The 16960-nt window shown below is 42.2% G+C and overlaps 1 protein-coding gene across 7 annotated transcripts in view; it reads right to left on the bottom strand.

Moving 5' to 3' along the window:
• The window catches only part of TMEM241 (transmembrane protein 241), a 135797-nt gene that overhangs the window by 113439 nt on the left and 5398 nt on the right, over window positions 1-16960 (bottom strand). For 5 of the 7 annotated variants that reach the window (XM_032293205.1, XM_032293201.1, XM_032293202.1 and 2 more), the window contains exon 3: window positions 9357-9434. The exons of 1 other annotated variant lie outside the window; for it this stretch is intronic. In XM_032293205.1, coding sequence (XP_032149096.1) covers window positions 9357-9434 — 78 coding nt within the window. Of the gene's footprint in view, window positions 1-9356; window positions 9435-15006; window positions 15779-16960 lie in introns of those variants that run through there. One more of the 7 variants, XM_032293204.1, reaches the window with a different exon arrangement.

Here is a 16960-nt window from a genome sequence, read left to right as displayed (position 1 = left end):
AGAAGAAGGAGGAGGAGAGGAAGAGAAGGTGGAGGAGGAGGAGGAGAAGGAGGAGAAGGAGAAGAAGGAGAAGAGGAGAGGAAGAGAAGAGAGGAAGAGCGTGTGTGTGTGTGTGTGTGTGTGTGTGTGTGTGCGCTGTCGGGTCTCCCGGCAACTCCTAGTCACAAAGACTGCAGACCTTACCATGTTGAAGGACTATTTGCCAAGCAGTCTAGTGTGAAAACTGTGGTAGTAGCTAATTTTTCTCTACTGATTTATAAGCACAAATACTGCATCTTGTTTGAATCATGGGCCTGTTTTTTGTTTGCATGCATACTCTATCATCCCTAAGAACCCTGGTGAACAAAGCATTTTATAAGAAGCTAACAAAAATCTGTTGGCACGGTTTACAAAACCGTTGTTATTGAGATGAAGGCTAACGAAATTAAATTATTTGTTTTTCAAATAGAGCACACATTATTGAGAGAACATCTGCTCCCTGAAAACACTTTGCAGTTTAGCTCTTCATGGGTGCTAAAAAGGCTCCTGAAGCTGAATTTTTGAAAATTCTATGCTACACTGACACCTAGTGGACCAAAAAACAGTTTCCAAACGAAAATAAACAAAAGGCCAGGCGTGGTGGCTCAGGCCTGTAATCCCAGCACTTTGGGAGGCTGAGACAGGTGGATCAGTTGAGGTCAGGAGTTCTAGACCAGCCTGGTCAACGTGGTGAAACCCTGTCTCTATTAAAAATACAAAATTAGCTGGGAGTGGTGGTGCACACCTATAATCCCAGCTACTCAGGAGGCTGAGGCAGGAAGATCCCTTGAACCCAGGATGTGGAGGTTGCAGAGCCAAGATCACACCACTGTACTCTAGCCTGAGTGACAAAGTAAGACTCTGGCTCAAAAAAAATAAATAAAAGAAAATAAAAAGAAAAAAGAAAAAGAAACCAAGGTTTGCCAGGCATGGTGGCTCACACCTGTAATCCTAGCACTTTGGGAGGCTGAGGCGAGTGGATCATGAGGTCAGGAGTTCAAGACCATCCTGGCCAATATGGTGAAACCCTGTCTCTACTAAAAATGCAAAAAATTAGCTGGGTGTGGTGGTGCGCACCTGTAGTCCCAGCTGCTCGGGAGGCTGAGGCAGGAGAATCGCTTGAACCCAGGAGGTGGAGGTTGCAGTGAGCCAAGATGTGCCACTGTACTCCAGCCTGGATGACAGACAGAGCAAGACTCCGTCTCAAAAAAAAAAAAAAAAAGAAAAAGAAGAAAATACCAAGGTTCATGTTGACTATTAGCATTGTCTAAAATACTAATACCTTACAAATGTAAAGTCAACATTTGTTTTAAAGTTGGAAAGGATTCCTGCATATATGATATCACTTATTATAGAAAACTCCAAGATTTATTTTTCTTTTGTTTTGGTCTGCTACTGGTGACTATTCTTGTCAGTCTTATTGTCCCTTTTCTCCCTTTTTCTCACTTTCCTTAGACTCTTCTCTTTCATTCTTTAGTCTTCCTCCTGACTCAGAGAGGATCGCATTCCCTTGAGAAAGTCCAGCCCTAATATTGCTTGAATCAGTGATGACAGTTTCTCACAGAGCAAAATTTGGAGATGGAGTCAAACGAACTATGGCCTATGGACCAAACCCCACCTGCTGCCGTTTCTGAAAACAGCATTTTATTGGCACACTGTCACACCCAACCGTTTATGTTATAGTCTATGGTTGTTTTTATGCTTTAACAGCAGAGCTAAGTAGCTGCAACAGAGATAGTAGCACAAGGCCTAAGATATTTACTCCTGGCACATCTGTTGCCCAATTTAGAATAAGCCAGCCTGAGTCCCAACCTCTGGGCCTTACTAGCTATGGTGCTCAAGGCTTCACACATGAGGCAGTGCTCTGGGCTACATGCAAAGGACCATGTGACCACTGGGTTTCTGTAAAGTTCCTTTTTTTTCCCCCACCATGTATATTTTTATTTAAAAAAAATGTAATGCTTCTGTATAAAAGTGTATGTAATATGCTTTCTATGAATAATGTTTGATTTAAATATAATACATAATAAAATGTTTGAGGACAACTATCTTGAGATGGGAGAGCCAAATCCACACTTGCAGGCATCCGTAGTCGTCAACTGCAACCAAACAGGTGGTGAATATATATAGATATATATATATTTATATATATATATATATATTTTTTTTTTTTTTAGAAAAGATGGGGTCTCACTATGTTGCCCAGGCTGGTCTCAAACTTCTGGGCTCAAGCGGTCTTCCTGCCTCCCAAAGTACTGGGATTACAGGTGTGAGCTACCATGCCCAGCCTCGAGTTCCATTTCTCAAGGCATTTATCACTGGTTCTTCCCAGCTTTCTGACCATGCAGAATCATCACTTCTTCCCACTTATGTTTCATTTTTTTCTGGTCCAAGATTCTCAACATGTAATTTAGTTCATGCTGAAATGGAAATCTTGTCATCCTCGGTAAGGTTCTGACAATCGCTAAAGTCCAATAAGAGCCGCAAAGAAACCAGTCCACAGCTCCTAACACCACAGTGTTTGAAAGGCCACTACTCTCCTTCCCCACCAGAAGGTCAGGCTTTGATCCTGCTGCAGTGTTAGGGGCTGTTACCCTGTACCCTCCACTGTCAGGGCAGTCACCTCCTCCAGCACCATCTTTTCTACCTCACCCCTTCCTGGGAGGACCAAGATTAGATGTGTCACTGAGTGAGCCTCAGGAGACAGACTGCAGGAATAGCATAGAAGAACAGAGGCAATGCTAGTATTAAGAAATAGAGTTGGGCCAGGCATGGTGGCTCATGCCTGGAATCCCAGCACTTTGGGAGGCTGAGGCGGGTGGATCACTTGGGGTCAGGAGTTCAAGACCAGCCTGGCCAACATGGTGAAACCGTCTCTACCAAAAGTACAAAAATAAGCTGGGTGTGGTGGTACCCACCTGTAATCTCAGCTTCTTGGGAGGTTGAGGCAAGAGAATCACTTGAACCCAGGAGGCAGAGGTTGCAGTGAGCCAAGATCACACCACTGCACTCCAGCTTGGGTGGCAGAGTAAAACTGTCTCAAAAAATAAAATAAAATAAAATAAAAATTAAGTACAGCCAGACACAATGTAGTCCCAGCTACTTCAGAAACAGATGGGAGAATCACCTGAGCCCAGGAGTTTGAGGTCATCATGGACAACATAGCAAGATCCCAGCTCTAAGATAAATAAATAAATAAAATGTATGGCCGGGCATGGTGGCTCATGCCTATAATCCCAGTGCTTTGAGAGGCCATCAGGAGGACTGCTTGAGGCCAGGAGTTTGAGATTTACTTGGGCAACATAGTGAGATGCTGTCTCTATATAAACTTTAAAAACTAGCCAGGTATGATGGCTCACACCTATAGTTTCAGCTACTCAGGAGGCTGAGGCAGGAGGATTCATAAGCCTAGGAGTTGGAGGCTACAGTAAGCCATAATTGCACCACTGTACTCAAGCCTGGGTGACAGGGTAAGACTGTCTCTAAATAAATAAATAAAATTTTAAAAATAATTACAATCTATACCCTCAATGATTGGTTAACTGTTCATTTCTTCATAGACTGTGTTAAGTTAATCTGGAGGTTTTATCAAAGATATTTGTTACTGTTCTCCAGCAAAGACTCTTGGTGAAAAATTAAGGGATGTGGGCTTCTGTTTCATCTCAGAAATTTTTGGTCACAAAGGTATTGCAGTATAAATTTTTTAACTTAGAATTTCTCATCATTGAAAGCTCGAGAGTTCAAACTTTGCTCTCTTATTTATAATAGACAAAAAGTGGCAAGTAGGTTAAAAGTTACTTTCCAAGTATTTATTTAAACCTGTAGGCTGGCAATATAGAAATTTTAGGACTGCTTATGTAATCTCCAATGAAATCATACCTGAGTCTGCCTTCTGCAATGGTTCCAGAATCCAAAAAAGAATGCCATGGTCTCACTGTGCTAACAGATGTCCAGCCAGATGAAACAGGTCACAATGTTCTTTTAGAACCACTTTTTGAAAATACAGGAAGCCTTTAGCAAAGGACTTCAGCATCTCCTGGAAAAATTGCTTCAATGTTCTGCAGTGGCTTGGCAACAGCAGTAACTGCCATGTATTGATGAGCTTATGGCTGTACAACAGTGTTATCTGTCCCAAGACAGAAGCTTCCAAGATTATCATCCAAGACTAGGTGGCAACAATCAGTCACCAGGCAAACACCTAGGCAGTAGAATGACTCTATAAGGTCACTATGTAGGGCCAATACTGGCAGGCACAGCAGATATGGCCTCTTTGCAATAGAAGAAATGTGCTAGCTGGGCGTGGTGGGTCATGCCTATAATCCCAGCACTTTGGGAGGCTGAGGTGGGTGGATCAGCTGAGGTCAGGAGTTTGAGACCAGCCTGACCAACATGATGAAACCCCATCTCTACTAAAAATACAAAAAAAAAAAAAAATAGCTGGGCATGGTCGTGGGCACCTGTAATCCCAGCTACTTGGGAGGCTGAGGCAAGAGAATTGCTTGAATCTGGGAGGCAGAGGTTGCAGTGAACAGAGATTGAACCACTGCACTCCAGCCTGGGTGACAAGAGTGAAACGTCATCTCAAAAAAAAAGAAAGAAAGAAGAAAGAAAAGAAGAGAAGAAAGAAAAGAAGAAAAGAAAGAAAAGAAAGAAAAAAAGAAAAGAAAAGAAAAGAAAAGAAAAGAAAAGAAAAGAAAAAAAAGAAAGAAAGAAAGAAAGAAAGAAAGAAAGAAAGAAAGAAAGAAAGAAAGAGAAAGAAATGTGTTGCCAGGTTCTGAGGCTCATTTGAGAGGGAACCGGGGCCTCCCTGAGCTCCAGGTTAGAAGGGCAATCTAAATGAGTTCTCCGTGGCCTGTGCTGCTCAGTCCTAACTTCGGACCCATTCTCCAGCCCCACCTTTACAATCCCCACCCCAGAGCAGCCTCTGGGACTCCAAACTGTCTTCCTGATATTTCCCTTTTTAGAAGAGCCAAGCCTCTCTCATCTCTGCATTCATAGTTACTCAGTAAAGCTGGGCTTTACTTCCCTAATGACATAATCAGAAAACCAAGGCCAGGAGCAAACAGCAGCCACAGCAAATACAAACCCAGGCTGGCATGCACAAAGGAACGTGGGTGCTGGATCCTTATGCTGAACATCTGGTAACGCTCCTTTGCCAAGGGCCATGGCGGCTGGAAATCCTGAGCTGTGACCAGCAGCTATTAACCACGAGATCCACCAGAAACCCAGATATGGGTATCTTTGACAAAAAGTTTAATAGAGTTAAAGAACTCTATTCTTTAGAATAGAGGTGACTGTGAATACACCTACAGGAGACAGAGGTGAAAAGACTTCTATGAAGTTTAGCTAGGAGCTGAAAAGAAGATGTGATCACGGATATTCCGAGATAGGTAGAACCTAGCAAGACACTGCCAAGTCCAAGGGACAAGTGTCTAGTGGGTCTCAAACTTCTACAGTCAAAGGACCACTTCTTCCAGGGAAGCAATCTTGAGAATCTTTGGCCAGTTCTAATAATCATTACCTGCCCTTCAATACATCAGTTAGAAGGCTGGGTACAGTGGCTCAAGCCCATAATCCAAGCACTTTGGGAGGCTGAGAGAGGAGGATTGCTTGAGGTCAGGAGTTAAGAGACCAGCCTGGGCAAAATTGCAAAACCCCCATCTCTTCAGAAAATTAAACAATTAGCTGGGCATGGTAGTGCACACCTGTAGTCCCAGTCACTTGGGAAGCTAAGGCAGGAGGATAGCTTGAGCCTAGAAGTTCAAGGCTGCAGTGAGCTAAGATTGAGCCACTGCACTCCAGCCTGGGCAACAGAGCAAGATCTTGCCTCAAAAAAAAAAAAAAATATGGAGAATTCTATCAACAGATAAATGGATAAACAAAATGTGATACATACATATGGATACTGCTCAGCATTCATAAGGAATAAAATTCTGATTCATGCTACAACACGCAGGAAACTTGAAAACATTAATGCTAAGTAAACTAAGTTAGACACCAAAGAACAAATATTGTACAATTCCATTTATACAAGGTACCCAGAATAGGCAAATTCATAGACAAAGAAAGTAGAACAGGAGTTACTAGGAGCAAGTGGGAGGGAAGAATGGGAAGATATTGTTTAATGGGTACAGAGTTTCTGTTTGGAATGATGAAAAGTTCTGGACACAAATAGTTACGATGATTGTACAACACTGTGAATATTATCAATGCCAATGAATTGTATGCTTAAAATGGTTAAAATGGTAAATCTTATGTTATATATTTTATTAATAACATAATAAACAAAATTTTAATGTGAAAAATGGCATTGCTTTTTAAAAAATAGGAGTAAGGTAATTTTTTAAAGAAAACTATTAATAAGTAAATAATTTACATCAGAAATTATGTAACGATTAGAATCAGCAAGGAAGACCCATGCAGATCTGTATCACTGGCCTTTAGGCCGCAATGTGACAGCCACGTCCCTCATTTTGGCCCAAGCTCCTGCTTCTCAGAAGGAATAATGGAATACGCTTACCCATTTGGAGCCAGGGTCCTTCGTCATTTAACTACTGCAGCTATCTCGGGCCTTGTGAATTCTGTATCCTTATTTGTTTAAATGAAACCCAGTTCTTACTGAACTAACCACCATAACAACAGAGTATTTAGTAAGACTTGTGCTTAATATAATATATAAAATCCCAAAAGTATCTTTATTTCATCCGAGTAAGGATGAAAATGCAAAATGAAAATGCAAATTTGTGACTTAATGAACTTCCCCTTTGGATTAGTTAAGCATATTGTATAGAATATTCTTTATGAATATGGATTATGAAATGACATGGTCAGGTACATTGATGTACACCTATGTTCCCAGGATCTCTCCTTTATAAAACTTCTTAATACTAGTTTTTTGCTCTCCAATTTTAAATTTTCAGGAGAAGTCTAAACTTTTTCTTTTTTTTTTCTTTGAGACAGGATCTCACTCTGTCACCCCAGCTGGAGTGCAGTGGCACAATCTCGGCTCACTCCAACCTCTGCCTCCCTGGCTCAAGCTATTTTCCTGCCTCAGCCTCCTAAGTAGCTGGAACTACAGATGTCGCCACCACGCTGAGCTCTTTTTTGTATTTTTAGTAGAGATAGGGTTTCACCACGTTGGCCAGGCTGGTCACCTCAAGTGATCTTCCTGCCTCGGTCTCCCAAAGTGCTGGGATTACAGGTGTGAGCCATCTCACCTGGTCGAGAAGCCAAAATTATTAATATTTACACTAAACATGTTCTCATATCTTCTCCAGAGTGCCAAACAAAAAGGTGACTTAACAATTAAGCAGTTAATCTGATTCATGGAGAAACTGGGCAGAGTAATTTACAAGGTAAATGACTTGGGCTGATCATTCAGCTGGGCTGTTTCCTTTATTCATATAAACCTTAACTTAGTTTTCTTTTCACTTTGTACATTATTTCAGGTTAAAAAGGATGTTCTCAAAGAATCAGGAGAATATCTAGGTGAGGTAGGAGTAGATAACCAATTCAGACTATAGTTTTGGCTAAATAGTGTCATGGTCTTTGATTTTTTTTTTTTTTTTTTTTTTTTTGAGAATATTTCATTCTTATCAGCCAGACTGGAGTGCAATGGCGTGATGTCAGCTCACTGCAACCTCCGCCTCCTGAGTTCAAGCAGTTCTCTTGCCTCAGCCTCCCAAGTAGCTGGGATTACAGGCATGTGCCACCATGCCCAGCTACTTTGGTATTTTTAGTAGAATTAGGGTTTCACCATGTCGGTCAGGCTGGTCTCCAACTCCTGGCCTCAAGTGATCCATCTGCTTCAGCCTCCCAAAGCGTTGGGATAACAGATGCGAGCCACTGTGCCTGGCCAAAATTTCTCTTAAATGTATTTCAAAGGCTGTTTTAACAGAATCATAACAACTAATGTAATGTGTGATCTGGACTGGATTCGGAACTAGAATTTTGGAGTGGAGGGGTATAAAGGATACTACTGAGATAACTGGCAACATATGGTCTTTAAATGAGATAATAAATAGTATTGTATCAATGTTAATATCTCCCTGATTTTGATAATTTTATTGCAGTCATGAAAGAGAATGCCCTTGCTCTTAGGAAATCACCCTAAAGAATTCCAAAGTAAAGAAAAGAGATATTTCCTGTCAAATCTACAGCTTATTTTCAAAAAGTTCAGGGAAAAAAGTTTATATATTTATGTATACAGATGTATGCACATACATGTATATACATGCACAGTACATCAAGAGAAAATGATAAGAAAAGCATGGTAAAATAATAAGGGGATCTGAGTAATGGGTAGGGGAGTTCATTGTATTATTCTAACTTATCTATAGGTAGGAATCTTTTTGAGGCACAGTCTCCTGCTGTGGCTCAGGCTGGAGTGCTGTGGTGCAATCACAGCAAACTGCAGCCTTGACCTCCCAGGCTCAGGTGATCCTCCCACCTCAGTCTCCCAAGCAGCGAGGAACACAGGCACGTACAACCACACCTGGCTAATATTTTTCTTATTATTTTTGTAGAGGTGGGGTCTCCCTAAGTTGTTCAGGCTGGTCTCAAACCCTTGGGCTCCAGTGATCCTCCCACCTTGGTTTTCCAAAGTGCTGGGATTACGGGCATGAATCACCATGCCCAGCCAGAAATAATTTTAAAATAAGAAATTTACTAAAAAAATTATTTAAGCTAATGTAATTGCATTCATCATATCCTATGATCAAAACAAAGCAACATTAATTTGACATTATAAAATATATATCTCAATTAACTTTTTTCCCCACACTACATCAATGTATCATTTAATCTTCATACTATACTAGTGGCATTATTACTTAGGAAAATACTATTCAATTTTTATCTGATAATAAAATCACTGACTCTCAAAGTTAGAAGGAATTAAGATATCAAACACCTCAAATAAGCCTCTGTGTTGGCTGGGCATGGTGGTTCACGCCTGTAATTCTAGCACTTTGGGAGGTCGAGGCAGGTGGATCATTCAAGGTCAGGATATCAAGACCAGCCTAGCTAACATCGTAAAACCCCATCTCTACTAAAAATATAAAACTTAGCCCACCATGGTGGCAAGCAGCTGTAATTCCAGCTACTTGTGAGGCTGAGGCACAAGAATTGCTTGAATCCAGGAGGTGGAGGTTACAGTGAGCTGAGATTGTGCCACTGCACTCCAGCCTGGGAGACAGGGCAAGACTCTGTCTCTTAAATAAATAAATAAGTAAATAAATAAACTTCTGTGTTTCTAGTGTAACACCATATGGAATTATATAATATCGAAAGCAAGCAGAGTGTGAATCATGCATGAGTCCAGCACAGAGAGGTTATACCTTGAACTGCTGTTGATCTCTACCCAGCCCAGTTTCCAGGACACATGAAGCAAAAGTCCACCAATGAGGGTCTGCCACCTGGAAAGTACAAGAGGCTATGTGAATTTCATAGAGTGCCACGGTTGGTCTCCAACACCACCCAGCCCGGGCAGATCTGCCGACTGACACAAAGAGACACGTTCAGCTCTGTTTACTACTCTTTTCTCCCATTTTCTCCCAATTATCCCATTTCTCAGAACTCTCCTTCTCAATCTCTATTCCCTACAGTCCAGCTGCCCAGGAAGTACTGACATTGACATTCTTCTCCTCTTATTCTAGACTTTTCCTGAACAGCCTCAGTCATAGCCACTGCTTCTCCCACTGCCTCTTCATTGTTGAGTCCCAAATCCCCGTTCTCACTTTGATACCACCACAGTGATCTCCCACAAGCTCTCAATGATGACGATTATGGCTATTATCCATAGATTTGGAGGTATACGTGCATGTTTGTTACATGGATATAGTGAGTAATGGTGAGGTTTGGGGTTCCAGTGGCCACCAACTGAATAGTGTACATTGTACCCAACAGGTACCTTTCAACCCTCAGCCCATTCCTCTCCTCCCTGCGAAGCTCCCGATGATAACATGCCTAAATCATCACCCAGAACCTCTCTCTCAAATCATCCTCCCTATCCCTAATCAGCCAAACCAGAAACCTAGGTGGCATCTCAGCTCACCTCTTCAGCCTTCACCTCCCTTGTCTAAGCACAATATCCTATTGATTTTATTTATGCCTATAACAGCACTCAAATCTGAAGCCTTCCCCACCAACCCTCCTGCCTCTGTCTCAATTCAGGCTCTCATCATCTCATGCCTGGCTCACAGCATTAGTCCCTTAACTGGTCCCCCTCTCTCCAACGTGGCCCTTCATCCATTCTTTACTTTGCAGTCAAAGGGTCTATCCTAAAATGGGAATTTAATTGTGCTACTTGCTTGTTTTAAAAACAGATGAGTCTTCCTGGTACCACAGGCAGCAACCCTCAGCCTCTTTTCTGCCAACACACTCGGGGTCATGAAGCTCACCCGAGACACACTGCCCCCAGCACGCATAGTGCAGGGGCAGCACAGGTCACAAACACCTCTCCCAGTGCAGAAAACACATCAGAATGCCAAATGAGTGAGAGGCATAGTGGCTTGCTCTAATTGCTTTTTGAGTTTAGGTGAGTCATTCATAAATTTCAAAACCCTGTTTTTCATTATAAATGACTTGAGACACCTCACCTCGGAAGCGACTATGACCACAACATACCCATGTGTTGCGACACTACAGTTGAGAACTCTGGCCTAAAGGACAAAGTCACTTGAGTGTGACACACAAGTCTCTGGGACTTGCACCTGCCCCTCTACAGGGTCAGCTGCTGTCTGCTTGCTGTGGGCAGTCACATGCTAGCCACACAGGATGGCCCACAGCCTTGGGAACATGCCAGGTCATGTCGGATTCTAGGAGTTTGGGTGTGCCATCCTCTTGCCCCATAATGTTCTTCCTATCTCTTTGTGGTGGACACCTGCTCAGCCTATAACACCCAGTTTGCACATATCCTGCGTGAAGTTTCACTGACCCAGCCAAGCAAAACACACCAAATATGCGTCCTGCCTTCAAACAGTTTGGTCTAACACAGTGATTCTCAACCAGGCGATCTTCCCCTCCAGGGGGTATTTGGCAGTGTCTAGAAAAATGTTTGGTTGTCGCAGCTGGGGAAAGGAGCAGAAGGTATGCCACTGGAATCTAGACGGGAGAAGCCAGGGATGCTGCTAAACATCCTACAGTGTGAAGGGCAGTCCCCACTGCAAAGAATTCTCCAACTCCAAATGTCAGCACTGGAATGTCATTCCAAGGTGGAGAAACCCCAGTCTAGTGAAATGAAAGTACGGTAATTAATCAGTAATTACAAACAAGTGTGTGAAGCCCTGAAAGGAAGTGTACCAGGTACCATAAGCCACTCTCTTGAGAGCAACTAACCTAGTCTAGTGAGCGGGTAAGACTTCCTAGAAAAAATAAATTTGAACAAAAACCCAAAGCATGTTCAAGGCAAAAGGACCAGAGGTAAGAGGGACAATGGCTTCATTCAAAGCTTCTCGGAGAAGTTCAGTTGGTCTGAACCCCAGCACTGGAGCATGGGAGAGGGGGCGGCAAGAGCTGACCCTGGAAAGAAAGGGCTGGTCCCAAAGGACCACGCCAATCATAAGGAGCTGGGACTTCAAACTGAGGACTCACTGAAGGGTTCCGGGCATGGGAGTGACACTGTCATTACCTTTGGGGAAGCTCTCTCTCTTTACAAGGGAGGAAATGTTTCTGAGAGAAGCAAGACTAGGGGCAAAGAAGTAAGTTAGGAGTTTTTATAGTAATTGGAGAGATGACGGTACCTGGAAAGGGGCAACATGGATGAAGAAAGTGGACAGATTCTGAAGATGTCTAGGAGGCCCTGGTGTTAACTGGATGTTGAGGATGAAGGAAACTAAGGAAACAAGAATGGCTCCCAGGTTCTGAGTTGCGCAGTCGGATGCAGGATAACCATTCACTGCAGGTGAATTTGAGGAACAGCCAGAATTTAAAAAGCAAGGTCCATGAGGGCAGGGATCTGTTTTCTTCACTGATGTGCCCCAAGCATCTGCAGAATATATTACTCTTTCGTACCAGGCACCAGGCATTGTTCTAGGAACTGGAAATACTCCAGTGACAAAATGGATAAGTCAAAATTCCAGCCTTTGTAGATCTTATACTCTATGGGGGAGGTGCACTCAGTCTGACTCAATCCAAGCATAGTAATCCAAGCATAGTAATCACGCCTTTCTTATGCACATTCCCTAAGTCCCTCTACCTTGAGAGATGTGGAAAGATAGCCCGGACCAGAAAACGCTTGCTACTCTGTAAGAGAGAAACCAGTATCCCAGCTTTATTGACTAAAATACACATAATCACAGAAGATACTTTAAAACTTGGCTACGAGGCCGGGCACAGCAGCTCATGCCTGTAATCCTGGGAGGATCACTTGAGACCAGGAGTTCAAAGCTGCAGAGAGCTATGATCATGCCACTGTATTCCAGCCTGGGTAACAGAGAAGGAGCCTGCTTCTACAAAAACAAACATGTTTGCTATGAAGTATTAGGGAGGAGCTTGACAAAGTATTTTAAAGTTCACCTGAAATAACATACTGGTGATAATATAATGAACATTTTTTTTTTTTTAAAGACAGGGTTTCACCATGTTGGTCAGGCTGGTCTTGAACTCCCAACCTCAGGTGATCCGCCCATCTCGGCCTCCAAAGTGTTTGGATTGCAGGTGTGAGCCACCACGCCCGGCCAATGAACATTTTTTTTTTTTTTTTTTTTTGAGACGGAGTTTCGCTCTTGTTACCCAGGCTGGAGTGCAATGGCGCGATCTCGGCTCATCGCAACCTCCGCCTCCCGGGTTCAGGCAATTCTCCTGCCCCAGCCTCCTGAGTTGCTGGGATTACAGGCACACGCCACCATGCCCAGCTAATTTTTTGTATTTTTAGTAGAGACGGGGTTTCACCATGTTGACCAGGATGGTCTCGATCTCTTGACCTCGTGATCCACCCGCCTCAGCCTCCCACAGTGCTGGGATTACAGGCTTGAGCCACCGTGCCCGGCCGAACATTTTTTTTTAAAGGTTAAGAATGAAGCCGGGCGTTGTGGTTCATGCCTGTAATCCTTGCACTTTGGGAGGCCAAGGCAGGTGAATCACCTGAGGTCAGGAGCTCGAGACCAGCCTGGCCAACATGGTGAAATCCCGTCTCTACTAAAAATACAAAATTAGCTGGGTGTGGTGGTGGGCACCTATTATCCCAGCTACTCAGGAGGCTGAGGCAGGAGAATCGCTTGAACCCAGCGGGCGGAGGTTGCAGTGACCCAAGATCGCATCACTTCACTCCAGCCTGGGTGGAAAAAACAAAACTCTGCCAAAAAAAAAAAAAAAAAAAAGGAGAAGAATGAGGGCTGACTTGCTCTACTACATATTTAAATGGTTTAATAATTAAAACAATTCAGCACTAGTCCCTTATCATCAAAATTGACAAATAAGTACCCAAAAAAAGACCCTAGAAAAACAACTTTATTATTTTTTATCTTTTATTTTTGGGGCAGAGTCTCGCACTGTTGCCCAGACTGGAGTGTGTTGGTGTGATCTCAGCTCATTGCAAACTCTGCTTCCCAGGTTCAAGCAATTCTTGTGCCTCAGCCTCCTGAATAGCAGGACTACAGGTACTCACCATCACACCTGGCTGATTTTTGTATTTTTAATAGAGACAGGGTTTCGCCATGTTGGCCAAGCTGGTCTCGAACTCCCGGCCTCAAGAGATCCTCCTGCCTTGGCCTCCCAAATTACTGAGATTACAGGCATGAGCCACCTCGCCCAGCCAAAAAATGACTTTATACAGATGCTCCTCAACTTACAATGGAGTTATGTCCCAACAAATTGATCATACATTGAAAATATCATAATTGGCTGGGCACGGTGGCTCACACCTGTAACCCCAGCACCTTGGGAGGCCGAGGTGGGCAAATCACTTAAGATCAGGAGTTCGAGACCAGCCTGGCCAACATAGTGAAACCCCGCCTCTACAAAAAATACAAAATCAGCCAGGTATGGTAGCGCATGCCTGTGACCCAGCTACTCAGGAGGCTGAATCAGGAGAATGGCTTGAACCTAGGAGGCAGAGGTTGCAGTGAGCCGAGATCGTGCTATTGCACTCCAGCCCAGGCGACAGTGCGAGACTCTATCTCAAAAGAAAAAAAAAGAAAATGTCATAATTGAAAGAGCATTGAATACACATAACCTACCAAACACCAGAGCTTGGCTTTGCCTATCATAAACGTGTTCAGAACATTTACATTCACGTGGCTAGGAGCTGCAGCTCACTACTCACTACTACTGCTCAGCATCAGGGAAGAGTATTATATGGCATATTGCTAGCCCGGGAAACAGCAAAACTCAAAAGCTGAAGTATGGTTTCTCCTGAAAGCATATTGCTTTCACACCATCATACAGTCAAACAATTCTATGTCCAACTGTCATTAAGTTGGGACCATCTGTATATAAGATTAACAATCATATACAGATTATTATGCCCTTGGGCATAAGGCAAATGGAAGGATTATACAATAAATGAGGTTAGTATAAATCAGTTAACTACTGGGAAAGGGACAATTTCCTCACATTGCACCATGCACTAAATTACACTGACAATGATTAAAACTTGAATAAAGCTTTAATGAAATATAGGTGAATATCTAAATGGTTTTATGATGGAGAAGAAAAAAACATTAAAAAATGGAAGCAATTGTGAATGAAACAATCAATATATTTGACCACATAAAAATATTTAAATAATCAAAATAATTATAAACAAATTAAAAGACAAAGAACAAATTGCAAAAATTATTTCCAAAAACATGATGGACAACTGGTTGACCTCCTTAAAATATAAAGAATTTACTAAATTAGTAAGAAAAACACTAAAACCTCAATGAAAATAAAAGGATAAAAGGTACAACTAGACAATTCACTGAAAATGAGATACAAGTGGATAAAATACATAAGGAAATTGTCCAACTTGAATAACCTACAAAATTATACAACAAAACAATATACCTTTCGCTCATGAAATCAGCAAAGAGAATCACAGTTTGAGTACAATACTATAGAAATGTTCATATGGAGGCTGGGTGGCAATGTCAACCGGGAAAACATTTTTTGAAAAGAATCTGTTAATATTCAAGATGAATACTAAAGATGTTCATGTACTTTAACCCAAATTTATTAATTTTTATTATTTTTAGAGACAGGGTCTCACTCTGTCACCCAAGCTGGAGTACGGCAACACGATCACAGCTCACTGCAGCCTCTAACTCTTGGGGTCCAACAATCCTGCCTGAACCTCCAGAGTAGCTGAGACTACAGGTACATGTCACCATGCCCAGCTAATTTGTTTTTAAGATTCAAGGGGTGCATGTGGAGATCTGCTACATGGTACATTGCATGATGCTGGTTTGGGCTTCTGTTGATCCCGTGACCCAAACAGTGAACATAGTACCTAATAGGTAGTTTTTCAATCCTTACTTATCTCCCTCCCTAACTCTCCCCTTGGGGAATCCCAGCGTCTACTGTTCCATCTTTCTGTCTGTGTGTACCCAACGTTCAGCTGCCATTCACACGTAAGAACATGCAGTATTTGGTTTTCTGTTTCTGTTAATTCACTTAGGATGATGACCTTCAGCTGCATCCACGTTGCTGCTAAGGACATAATTGTGCTCTTTTTTAAGGCTGTGTAGTATTTCTCGGTATATATATGTACCAAATTTTCTTTATCCAATCCACAGTTGACGGGCACCTAGGTTGATTCCATGTCTTTGCTATTATGAATAGTGCTGTGATAAAATACACATGAGCGTAGGTATATTTTTGGTAGAACAATTTATTTTCCTTGGGTATACACCCAGTAATGAGATTGCTGGGTCAAATGGTAATTCTATTTTTTGTTCTTTTAGAATTCTCTAAACTGCTTTCCACAGGGGCTAAACTAATTTACAATCCTGCCAACAGTGTATAAGCATTCCCTTTTCTCCAAAACTTTGCCAACATATTATTTTTGCTTTTCTTTTAAAGACAGATTTTCACTCTTGTCATCCAGGCTGGAGTGCAATGGTGCAATCTTGGCTCACTCCAATCTCTGCCTCCCAAGTTCAAGCAATTCTCCTGCCTCAGCCTCCCCGGTAGCTGGGATTACAGGCATGTGGCACTATGCCTGGATAGTTTTTTTTGTATTTTTAATAGAGACGGAGTTTCACCATGCGGGTCAGTCTCATCTTGAACTCCTGACCTCAGGTGATCCACCCACCTTGGCCTCTCAAAGTGCCGAGGTTACAGGCATGAGCCACCACTCCCAGCCAGTTTTTGACTTTTTACTAATAATTCTGACTGGTAAGAGATGGTATCTCATGATGGTTTGATTTGCATTTCTCTGACGATTAGTGATGTTAGGCAATGTTTCATGTTGGCCACTTGCATGTCTTGTTTTGAGAAGTGTCTATTCGTGGACTTGGCCCACTTTTAAAGGAATTATTTGTTTTATTTTCTTGTTGATTTATTTAGATTCCTTATGGATTGTGGATATTAGTCCTTTGTTGGATACATAGTTTGCAACATTGTTTACTCTGTTAATAGTTTCTTTTGCTGTTCAGAAAGTCTTTAGTTTAATAAGGTCCTGATTGTCAATTTTTGTATTTGTTGCATTTGCTTTCATCATAAATTCTTTGTCTAGGTCAATGTCCAGAAAAGTATTTCCTAGGTTTTCTTCTAGGATTTTTAGAGTTTGAGATCTTAATCCATCTAAGTATTTAATCCATCCTGAGTTAATTTTTATATATAGCAAGACACAGGGGTCCAGTTCCATTTTCTGCATATGGTTAGCCAGTTTTGTTTTTTCTTTTTTTTGTAGAGACAGGGCCTTGCTATGTTGCCCAGACTGGTCTCAAACTCCTGGCCTCATACAATCCTCTTGCCTCAGCCTCTCAAAGTGTTGAGATTATAGTAATGAGACACCATG

This window comes from Sapajus apella, unplaced genomic scaffold (assembly GCF_009761245.1).
Source record: "Sapajus apella isolate SASKATOON/1434 unplaced genomic scaffold, GSC_monkey_1.0 scaffold29, whole genome shotgun sequence".
NCBI classification, from domain to species: Eukaryota; Metazoa; Chordata; class Mammalia; order Primates; family Cebidae; genus Sapajus; species Sapajus apella.
The sequence above is the reverse complement of the archived record's forward strand: the minus strand, read 5'-3'. Positions and strand labels throughout refer to the sequence as shown.